We start from the raw sequence: 12,573 nt of genomic DNA on the forward strand, positions 1-12,573 counted from the left end.
TGTAGGTATTTTAAACTTTGGTGATCGGTTACGAATGAAAATTGATATCCTTCCAAGTATGGTCGCATTTCTCTATTCCGTATACGATAGCTAGTAGTTCTTTTTCTGTTACACTGAAGTTTTTCTCCGCATTTGACAAAGACCTGCTGGCGTAAGCTATGACTCGATCGTGTCCTTGTTCGTCTTTCTGAATTCGAGCTACTCCGAGACCGTAGTCTGATGCGTCTGTTTGGAGAAAGAATCTCTTGCTGAAATCTGGACAAATTAGAACGGGAGCCTGTGTCAGTAGTTTCTTAATTTTCTCGAAAGCGATTTTTTGTTCTGTACCCCAAATCCACTTTTGTTTCTTTTTTAATAATTGAGTTAGTGGTTCTATGTTCGCAGAATAATCGTGAATAAAACGTTTGTACCAAGATGTGGTTCCTATTAATTTCCTTAGTTGCTTGATAAATTTTGGGGCTGGGTAGTCGATGATAGCCTTATCTAATATTGTTTTCGTCAGTTTTGATGCCTTGCCTATTGACTACATGACCGAGGTATACGATTTCGTCTTTGCAGAACTCGCATTTTTCTAAGTTAATTCTTAGCTTTGCATCTTGTAATTTTGTAATCTTTCAAATACTTGTTTTAAATTCTGCACGTGTTCTTCGACCGTTTCTCCTAGAACTGTGATATCGTCTAGGTATGTGAATGTATAAGGTTCCATTTCGGGTCCTATAACTGAATCCGATAGACGTTGGAGCGTGGCTGATGCTGCGTGTAGACCAAACGGAAGGACTCTGAATTGAAATAATCCTTTACCCGGTGTTATGAATGCTATCAAAGGCTTGCTTTCTTGTGCCAGTGGTATTTGCCAATAACCGTTTTTAGATTAAATGTTGAAATGTATTTTGCTGCCTTTAGTTTGTCCAGTATGTGATTGGTGTGCGGAAGTGGATAGGCGTCTTTTTCGGAAATTTCATTGATACATCTGAAATCTATGCAAAATCGGTAACTACTGTTTTTCTTCTTTACTAATATAATTGGCGAGGTGTAGGGGCTGTTAGATTCTTCTATTACTTCTTCTGTTAACATTTTATCTATCTCGTCGTTTATGATCTTTTGCATGGCAAAGATTCAAAATCTGTTTTGATACCGTCTCGGATGATATAAAAGACGGAACGAAAAGCCTAGTTGGATTATTATTCTTGGAGCGTTGATCGAAGAATAATAAACAACAACAAGCATAGCATAGCACTGTGTCATAGTGTCATAGCACTGGCTCGTTTACCTTCCTTGTATACCGTAGGCCCTAGATATAGCAGACTACCCTGCTATAATCCCAAAGTTGCGCTAGCGGTATAAAACGGGAGAATATTGTTATTATATATTTCATAATTGTATCTGATTCGCCACCAGTTGTTTTCATTTATAGGGCCTAGTATTCGTCTCAAAACCTTTCTTTCAAAGACGTCCATGCAGTTTGCAGTCTTTTGGCAGAGTCAATACCCAAGTTTCATATCAATAGTTCATTGTCGGTCGGATTATGATCTTACAGACTCGTATCTTAGTTCTTCGGTTTACGTCTCGTGATTTAGATATTTGGTTCAGAGCAAAGTATTCCATATTGGCTAGGATGATTCTTTTGTTAAGATTTGTATCGGCAACGTTGCCTTTTGTGATATAAACTCCTAAACAGATAACTCTATCTATATTTTCTAAGTTGTCAACTGTCCTGTTACTCTCTCCGATGAGATTTGTGATTTGTACTAAAATTTTAGTCTTTTTTGTGTTTATTGACAGACCTATTTATTTAGCACGAGATTTAATTTTCATATACGTATTCTCGCCTGCTACTTTGGTTTTGCTCATGATATTTATATTATCTGCATTTGCTGCCAGTTGGACTGATTTATTGATAAATGTGTTGTTTCTATCTTTCGATATTTTTGTAACTACGTATTCCAGTGCTAAAGTAAACGGTGTTAATGCGAGCCCATCACCACGTTTTAATTCTTGTGTTATTCGAAATGGGTCTGGCATCTTATGTTGTATCCATATCTGAGCCACTGTGTCCCTCGTCTTCATTAGGATAAGCCCAATTAGTTTGGATGGTATTTCAAATTTACTTACCTAATATTTTGTATAAATGTGCCCTGTTTATTAAGTCATATGCTTATTTAATGTCGCGAAAATATTATAGACATCTACGTCACATTCACAGGCTTTGATTAAAACCTGCTTAACTGTGAATAGTTAATCGATGGTTGATCTTCCTTGTCTTAATTATGCCTGATATTATCGAATGATCTTCTATGCGAGGGGTTGTAGTCTATGGTTAAGTATACTGGTAAATATTTTATATCCACAACAAAGGAATAAAATTCCTTTTGTACTGTTTGCATCCATAATATGTATTATTTTAAATAAAAAACAATATCACGGGAAACAATGATGTAACTGAATATTGAGCCGACAATAAAACAATGAGATTTGAACTACATTGGGACAACCAATAAAAATGTTTTCATAATATTAGGCTTACTTTAAGCAAATTAGAAAACACAATAGTTTAGTTGATTAAAATAAAATAAAGTAAATCGATAAATTAAGGTGGGGAACTAAAATAGAGAAAAGGAAATAAATTATGGCAAATAGAAAATATACCTGTCGCATTTCTCTCCAGTAACTCCTGGTTTGCACTGACATTTACCCTCAGCGTTGCACTGAAGACTTCTTGACCCTACAGAATTACATTGGCAAGCTATACAATATCCATCTTCTCTCATATAGTAGTTTTCTCGACATTTTTCGCAATTTGCACCATCTCTGTTGGCAACACAATCGAGACAATGTCCTCCATGACCGGTAAGCTCATATAACTTTTGATCAAAGTAACATCGGTTAGAGTAGCCGTTGCAGTTACATTCTGGAAAAGACAAAAATTTAAATTTACTTTTCGTTTCTTTTAATTGAAGAAAAGACAAAAAAACTTTCCCTAAGTACTGCAAGCGCCAGTTAACTTGGCGACAGCGAATACGCACAACGACACTGAGACTGATGATCATCCCATAAGCCACTGTGCAATGCGTCTCGCCAAGTTAACTGGCGCTTGCTAGGTATCAGCAAATGTCGTTTTATGAGTTTCTCAAAACGCAAATCTCCTCTAAGTTATGATTACACATTAAATAATAACGTGCTTAATCATGTTACATCCATAAAATAATTAAGGGTTACTTTTGATGCATTTCTAAGGTTTAATACTCATTTATAAATGACTTTTGTAATAGAGCCTTTAAAGTTCTGAGTTTTATCAACAGATCTAGAGATTTTTCTTTGTTGTTGTTTAGTATATTCTATTCTGGAATATGCATCAATTGTATATCAATCGCCATTTACTATAGTGATGTGTAGAAGAAAGAATTCAAAGAAAGTTTCTAAGGAATATTGCTTATGGAATGAATATTCCCTATAATAAATTGATTTTACGTCGTTGCCATGTCTTTTGAATATCCCACTTCTTAAGGATAAGAGAACTTAGTTGGATATATGTTTTTGATATAAATTATGTAACAATTTAATAAAATGCCCAAGAACTCTTAGCTCTGTGAATTTTCTGGTACTTACAAGATCTACCCGTAGTTCAGATACTTTTCAGATTGAATTCCATCGTACACTATATGGCCAACAGGAGGCTGTAACTAGCATTTGTGTAGTATACAGTATACCCCAGGCTGTGGGTGAAAAAACGTGATATAATTCAGGAATTTTTGAAACCTATCAGGTGTTGTAAAGAACGATGCCAAGAATAACTTCTACTAAAATGTAACCAAAAATTTTGTGCGCATTTATATTTATGGCGTTTCTTATTAATTTGTTAAATTTGCAACTTTTAAAGATTTTTACTTTTGCACCTTACGATATTCATTTTAGAGAACAACTTTTCAATAGAAAGTTGTAGCAAATTATAAAACCTACAGATTGAGCTATGGCAAGTTTAATTTCGTTAATTTGTTATTGCAAAACAGCCTGCGAAAGGTTCAAAATGGCCGTTTTTTGCAATTGCATTATTTATTGTAAAAATAATTCTTGTTTGTTCTTTAAGGCTTTAAAATGAAGATCTCTTAATTCTAAACATAAAAAAATTGTAAATTATATATTTGTAATTTGTATATAATATTATCTTAAAATAAAAATTATTTTAAAAGAAAATTACATTTAATTATTAAAAATGATTTTTAAAGTACGATTGTGATTTGTTGTGTCAGTTGCCCTTAGCAACTTATAGTACATTGAATCACGGTTTTTGCTCCAAATTTTAAAGAAGCGCTTGGATTGACATGAAATTTAGCATACACATAGATAACATATCAAAGAAGAGAAGTGACATTGGGCCGATGTGTCCTTTTGCCCTGAGGGTGAGTTTCACCCCTTAAGGTGGGTCAAAAAATAAACGTTAAAAAAATTTCCGGAAATGGATAAAATAATGTAGTTATTTATATGCAATAGTGAAATCGGTTCCTTAAGATAGACTTCATTAGATTGTTACTAAGTCATATATCCTGGGTACAGTGTGGCGTTGGTTTTTTTTTCCATGATACAAAAAGGAGATATGTTTTTTGCATATTCTTTTTTAAGTATTTTTATACTAAAGAACTCCGCTCTACAATTCAGCGTATGTGTAATTAAAACTAACATTGACAGACGGATACGTGAAGAAACCGAAATACTCGATAAAGCAAGTTTGACTTATGCAAGGCAGATCAACAAGAGATTTAGTTTTCATTATAATGCAGTTAAAAAATATAAGAGTGAAGAAAGAAATGCTCATATGTATTATGTATAGTATTCATTGAGATCTTGAGAAACCATATGTTAGAGTTCTTTGAGAGAGTACCTGGAGAATATGTAAGAGACATGTATGAAGAAAGTAACAACTAATTTTAGGACAGGTATGGGAGAGTGAACACTATTATAGTAGTACTGCAGTGAGTAGTGAACACAGTGAACCGTATAGTGAAGAGATCTGGGGACTGAGACTTCGGAAGCCCCGAAGAGACATCAAAGAAGATGTCAAAAGTTCACGGTAGTGAAAATCAACGCGGTTTAGCGGACTTGTACACCAAAGCAATATCTTATAGAAATCGCATATAACATACATTGCGGAAAGATATGCACTGATTGTCGCCTCTGGTTTTCGGTGGACGATCCTTATCGCCGTTGTTCCAGAAATCCTTGGTAGTGTTAAGTGCGTTCAAGGGATACATATTCTTCTTTTTCTTCTTTTTCTGGTAGCACTACAACCCGGGGTGGGTCTTCGCTGATTGCACAACTCGCTTCCATTTCGAACGGTCGTCCATGATAGTTGGGTCAGTGGGTAGCCCCTTTGTTCTTAGATCTGACCATATATTCTCTCTCCATCGCATTCATGGGCGTCCTAAGGGCCTTCTTCCTTTGGGGGCTTCCTCCCAGATCAGTTTGGCAAGGCGGTTATTAGGGAGTCTATGGACATGGCCAGCCCATCTTAGACACTGAAATTTAATTTCTTGGACTATGTCACTCGCCCTATACATCTGCTTGACCTCAGCATTTGTTCTCATTCGGTATTGGTTGCTATTAGGGTCGTGATAACGTCCCAAGATTCTTCTGAGGATTTTTCTCTCAAAACGTCTAAGTTTTCTTTCACTGTTTTATATATTCTGATCTTTGATGCTCGTGTTAGGCTCTTATATTTAATAGTATCGTGGAGGCTATACATATACATACATATATGTTGGCTGCCTGAATTCTCCCTTTAATCTCTTACGTGATATCGTTATCTGCAGTGATTGTTGCTCCGAGGTATTTTAAACTCTACACTCTTTCAAAGTTATATGGGTCTATCGTAACATTTCGCCCTATTCTATCTCATCCCTTTTGTCTGTTGATACACATGTATTTGGTTTTCTCTTCATTTACCCTTAAACCAGTATTCTTTGCCTCTACCTCCAATTTATTGAAAGTTTCCTTCACATTGGTGACTGTATTTCCCACAATGTCAATGTCATCCGTGTATGCTAGTAGTAATTTTGGTCAATTTAATGTCGGTAATTCTGTTCTAATTTGTGCTGTTCTTACTACTTTCTCCAGGATTATATTAAAAAGGAGAGGTGACAGCGCATCTCCTTGTTTCAGGCCCCTGCTTATTTGGAACGGTTCTGAGAATTTGTTACCTACCCGTACTCTGGATCTACAGCCGTTTACGCATATCTTAACAAGCTGGATAAGTTTTTTTGGAACTTAAAGTTCTGCCATTGCATTCCACATCTCATCCTTTTTAATGCTATCGTACGCTTGTCGGAAATCTATGAAGAGATTATGGATAGTTCTATTGAATTCCCATCCTTTTTCAAGCAGCTGTCTTATAGTAAAAATCTGGTCTATGGTCGATCTATTTTTTCTGAAGCCGGCTTGGTATTCCCCTATGAAATCTTCTACAAACGGTGTTAGCCTACTTAATAGGATGTTCGATAAGATTTTATACGCCGTATAAAGTAAGGAGATGCCTCTATAATTGGAGCACTTGGTTTTGTCTCCTTTTTTATGGATGGGATTATTACACTTTACACTTTCGTGCCATTTTGTTGGTATTTTCTCTTCTTTCCATATAAGTGTTATTAGTTTGTGTATTTGTTTATGTAAAGTTCTTAAGGAACTCAGACGGCATGTTATCGGAGCCTGAAGCTTTTGCTTTCTTTAATTTGTTAATTGCTTGCAATGTTAGGGATACATATTAACCGCTGATATTTATGGGATGTTGAGTGTTTCATGTTGTGTTTGGATATTGCTTTGGTGTACGAGTTCACTTAGCTTAAACTCAATAAACGGACGCAATAAAAATCTTAATGTGCATCAATTTTACGGTCTGACGTTTCCCTAATGATTCTTCTATCAATGTTAAAAGTGAGTACAATAATAAGATACAACATTTCTCAATTTTTTTAAAATTTAAAAAACATTGTTATGGCTGGTTTATTTAATAATTTTAATAATTAAAAAAAATAAATGTAATCGTGATTTGAGGGTAACTTTAATAAATACACACACAAGCAAAATTAGCCGAACACCTTAAAAATGGGACATGTTTGGTGTCTCGAATTTCCTAAACCTGTTGTTAGATTTAAGTGATTCTTTTAGTATGTTATAGCCTTATTATTTAAGAACATCGGTGTAATAATATTGTTGCTAGACAGGTAAATATCATTTTATACCGGGCTTACCAATCATACTGTGTTTTTTCTTAAAGTTTGGAACACCCTGTGGAATATTCTAGCATATGTAAAATATTAAATTTAAAACTCGATTGTAGAGTTAGGCTTTCTTAACATTTTCTTTTTTGATTTATTTGCTTATGTTGGAAAATAAAAAAGTTATGGGCTTTAACAACTAGCCATGTTTTTCATCAATAAATCCTCATATTAGGGGAGGAAAGTATGCTAAATTTGCAGTTACTCGAGCGTTATGGGGACCTATTGGATTATAAAGAGTGGGTGCTAAAACCAAAAAAACTAAGTTACGTTTTCCATAAAGTGTGGGACTCTCCATTTTTTAATTTAATTTTCGATTTCCACCAATCGTTTTTCCGATTATAGCGCCATCTATCCATAATTGGAAAAAATGTTGCGAATAAAAGTTGCTTATCTTTCCGTCAAGAATAGAAATCTGCAATAAAAATTGGGGGCTCCTATTTAAGATTTTAAAGTAACCCCCCACCCTACCTCCGTGGGGGGACGTGTTTGGTGCCATTCGATAGATTTTTGAACAATATTGAATACGTGTATTTTGCAGTTTTACGATCTGATGTTCATTTGGCGAAATATCGTTTTTAAAATTTCTAATTTATTCCCCACCCCCTCAGTGGGGTGACGTGTTTAGTATTATTCGATAAATTTTTGAAAAATATTGAAACCCCCACGTATTTTTTAGTTTTTCGATCAGACGTTTATTTCGCGTAATATTCGCTTTTTTTGTGAAACTTTGTGACTCACCCATTTTCTTACGACCCGCTCAAATCGTCAGATTTTTGAAATATACACTATTTTGCATGTACTTAACTTACCTTATCTTAATCTGACGATTTCGAGTGTTTCTAAGAATAGATTTTTTTTTCGGTCCCCCTTAATGAATACCCCGATGTTAAGAACCAATATATGGTATAGGTATATTTACAGGGTACAAGTTTTCTCCCCATGTGATAATCTGACGCGCTCAAGTAACTGCAAATTTAGCATACTTTCCTCCCCTACTATGAGGATTTGTTGATGAAAATCGTGAATAGTTGTTAACGCACATAACTTTTTTATTATCCCACATAATTAAATGAATCGAAAAATAAAATGTTAAGAAAGCCTAATTCTACAATCGAGTTTTAAATTTAATATTTTACATATGCTAGAATATTCCACAGGGTTTTACAAACTTTAAGAAAAAAACACAGTATGATATAGGAAATGATATTTACCTGTTAGACCAGGGCATTTAGCACTAAAAACACCCGAATAAATAAATTTTTAAATACAGCACCTAGAGACTTGCAGTTTTTTGCATTATGTTCAGGATGCCGTCAGGAAAAAGTCTACTATTCAAAAATGGGTGGAAATGCATAATTGCACTAAAGTGCATAAAATGCATCAAAAATTGCATAAATATGAAAATAAAGTCAAAACCAGTATACTAAGGAACAAAATTTATTATTTGGGGGTTTTTGGGCCACTGAATAAGATTACGCCATCAGAACTGACTCCCCGGATCACCTGGTGCCCAAGGTCATGGCAAGAGACGTCATCTTCTGGAGTTTCGATGGTTTTCGGCATTAAATCGATGCAAACGGATTACTCATTGGTTTTAGGGGTCGCTAAATACGAATATGCCATTAGAATTGACCTCCGGAGTACCTGGTGCCTAGGGTCGCTACTAAGGCACGTCATCTTCTGGGGTTTCGAGGGTATTCGGCATTTAATTGATGCAAATGGATTACTCACGGGTTTTTGAGGTCGCTAAGCACGAATATGCCATCAGAATTGACCTCCGGAGGACCTGGTGCCCAGGGTCGCTACAAAGGCACGTCATCGTCTAGAGTTTCGAGGGATTTCGGCACTAGATTGATGTAACTGGACTACTCGGGGGTTTTGAGGTGGTTAAACACGAAGATGCCATCAGGACAGACCTTGGGATCACCTGGTGCCCAAGGCCTTTGTAAGGGACGTCAGCTTCGCTAGTTTTGAGGGCTTTCGGCGGTATTAAGTTGATGCAAACGGATTACTTACGGGTTTTTGGGGTCGCTAAACACGAATATGCCATCAAAACCTACTCTCTGTGCACCTGGAGCCCAAGCTCACTGCCTAATGCGTCCTCTTCTGGAGTTTGCGAGATTTCGGCATTAAATTGATAAAAATGGATTACTCGGGAGTTTTTAAGTCGTTAAACACGAGTATGCCATCAGAACAGACCACCAGATCACCTGGTGCCCAAGGTCACTTCAAGGGACGCCATCTTCTGGAGTTTCGAGGGCTTTCGGTATTAAATTGACGCAAAACGGATTACTTGCGGGTTTTTGGGGTCGCTAATCACGAATATGTCATCACAATTTAATTCCGCAGCACCTGTTGTCTATGATCGCTACTAACACACGTCATCTTCTGGAGTTTGGAGTGTTTTCGGCATAAAATGGATGCAAATGGATTACTCGGGGGTTTTTGAGGTCACCAAACATGAATATTCCATTAGAACAGACCCACGGAGCACCTGGTAACCATGGTCACTGCAAGGGACGTCACTGTGGTATTCAATTTTCTTACTTATGTATATATAAAATTTATATAAACTTTATTTATATCTGACTTTAAGATGACGAGCCCTAGTAGCGACCTTGGTACCAGGTACTCCGGAGCTTAGTTCTGATGGCATATTCGTGTTTACCGATCCCAAAAAACCCGTGAGTAATCCGTTTACATCAATTAAATGCCGAATACCCTCGAAACCACAGAAGATGGCGTGCCTTAGTAGCGACCCTGAGCACCAGGTACCCCGGAGGCCAATTCTGATGGCATATTCGTGTTTAACGACCTCAAAAACCTGTAAGTAATCCGTTATCAATTTGATACCGAAAGCCCTCGAAACTCCAGAAGATGACGTCCCTTGCAGTGACCTTGGGCACCAGGTTATCCAGAGGTCTGTTCTGATGGCATATTCGTGTTTGGCGACCTCAAAAACACCCCGATTAATCCATTTGCACCAATTTAATACCGAAATACCTCGAAAGTCCAGAAGATGACCTCCCTTGCAGTGACCTTGGGCACCAGGTGATCCAGAAGCCTGTACTGATGACATATTCGTGTTTAACCACCTCAAAACCCCCCCCCAATAATTCAGTTGCATCAATTTAGTGCCGAAATCCCTCGAAACTCCAGAAGATGACTTGCCTTAGTAGCGACCCTGGGCACCAGGTACTCCGGAGGTCAATTCTGATGAAATATTAGTACTTAGTGACCCCTAAAACACATGAGTAATCCGTTTGCATCGATTTAGTGCCGAAAACTATCGAAACTCCAGAAGATGACGTCTCTTGCACTGACCTTGGGCACCAGGTGATCCGGGGGGTCAGTTCTGATGGCGTAATCGTATTCAGTGACCCCTAAAACCTCCCAAATAATAAATTTTGTTCCTTAGTATACTGATTATGACTTTATTTTTATATTCATGCATTTTTGGATGCATTGTATGCACTTTACAGTAGACTTTTTTCCTGACGTCATCCTGAACATAATGCAAAAAACTGCAAGTCTCTAGGTGCTGTATTTAAAAATTTATTTATTTTGTGCTAAATGCCCTCGTCTATGTCTAGCAACAATATTATCACAACGATATTCTTAAATAATAAGGCTACAACATACTAAAAGAATCACTAAAATCGAACCACTGGTTTAGGAAATTCGAGACATCAAACATGTCCCATTTTTAAGGTGTTCGGCTAATTTTGCCGGTGTGTGTATAATATGATCAGATGAAACAGATATAATAATACATAAATAAAATACAGAAAGAAATGACAATAACCCGACAAACGCCAAATTTGTAAGACAATAGTGGAAAGCTGCTTACTATATCGCTCAGGGACGTGGCTGACAAATAAAATAATGCAAAATAGATGGAATGCTATGGAAATGATGTTTTGGAGAAGAACATGCAGATTAACGCCTATGGACAAAAGGAGAAAAGAACTAATTAGAGAACTAATCAATGTGAAGGAGACACTAAATAATGAAATAGAAAAACGAAAATTACTCTGGTACGGACATATGCGAAGAATGGACGAGATAAGAATACACCTAAGAACTTGGAAATGGAAATTTTCATGGAAAATTTCATAAATAATCAGATGCAAATAAACAAACCATTCAAATAAATGTTGACCTGATCTGAAAATTTTACTTACGTGTACCAGTATACCATGGACTGATGCCATCCCATACGGCCAAACCATTGTGAAAATTGCATAGCCACAATAAGAAATGGGTCTCTAACAAACAGCACATGATTTTATTTGACCACATTTTTGAATCCTCACAACAAATCTTTTACGAATAAAAATGGGAATAACGTACATAAAAAGTATTTTTTTTATTTATAAAGTGCTACAACTAAATTATTAGTCTCTTGATTGGTTATATTTTTTAGTCTATTAACTCACGGTTAAATATTGCAAAATCTCCGAATTTTAATGAATCAGCTGGATTGACATGAAATTTGGCGTACACATGGCTAACATGTCAAAGAAAAAAGTCATATTATGCCGATTTGTGCTTTTACCCTGGGGGTGAGTACCACCACTTCTCGGAGGTGAAAAAACATATGTTCAAAATAAGTCCAAAAATGGATAACCACTAATTATAAGCAACTTTGGTTCTATAGAGTTTTTTACTGAGTCAATACTTTTCGAATTATTTGCGAGTGAATGAGTTCATTTTTCAACACAAAAACTACGTTTTTAGACGGTTTTTCGCAAATAATTCAAGAAGTAAGTATTTTAACGAAAAAAAAAATATTTTTAGCAAAAAATATAGCTCACAAAAAAGTGAAAAAAGTAGTACATATAATATGTATGAAGTCTCTAGACCCAGTATAAGCGGAGTTGTACCTAATGAAAAGTAGGTTAACTATTCTAAATGGCAAATAAGCTACAAATTAACTAAAAAAAAATGATTTTATTAACGTTTCGACGTCCAAATTGGACGTCGTTGTCAAAATACAAAATATTAATAAATTAAACAAAAATGTTGCTTAGTAAAAAATTCTTCTAATAATTTAATTTAATCTGACTCATTTATATCGGCATTTCAGACATATATTATACTATTATACATTTTAAAGTAGAAGACTTTAAAATGATATTGCCGATATTTATTTGTTGCGTTCCTGGGACGACTTTACTGAAAGATAGATCCTTCGATTACATGAAATCAACCCCAACTCCAAGAATATCCGTCACCAAAAATCATAGCAAGTGATCAGTCTTTAAAAAGACAACCACAGATTCCATAGTAAATCACGAGGAAA

General features: G+C 35.9%; 1 protein-coding gene across 1 annotated transcript in view; it reads right to left on the minus strand.

Moving 5' to 3' along the window:
- The window catches only part of LOC126890352 (laminin subunit gamma-1-like), a 255,953-nt gene that overhangs the window by 78,638 nt on the left and 164,742 nt on the right, over positions 1 to 12,573 (minus strand). Inside the window, exon 6 of the mRNA XM_050659222.1 lies at positions 2,647 to 2,908. Coding sequence (XP_050515179.1) covers positions 2,647 to 2,908 — 262 coding nt within the window. The remainder of the gene's footprint in view (positions 1 to 2,646; positions 2,909 to 12,573) is intronic.

The sequence above is a fragment of the Diabrotica virgifera genome, chromosome 8 (genome assembly GCF_917563875.1).
Source record: "Diabrotica virgifera virgifera chromosome 8, PGI_DIABVI_V3a".
Classification (NCBI taxonomy): domain Eukaryota; kingdom Metazoa; phylum Arthropoda; class Insecta; order Coleoptera; family Chrysomelidae; genus Diabrotica; species Diabrotica virgifera.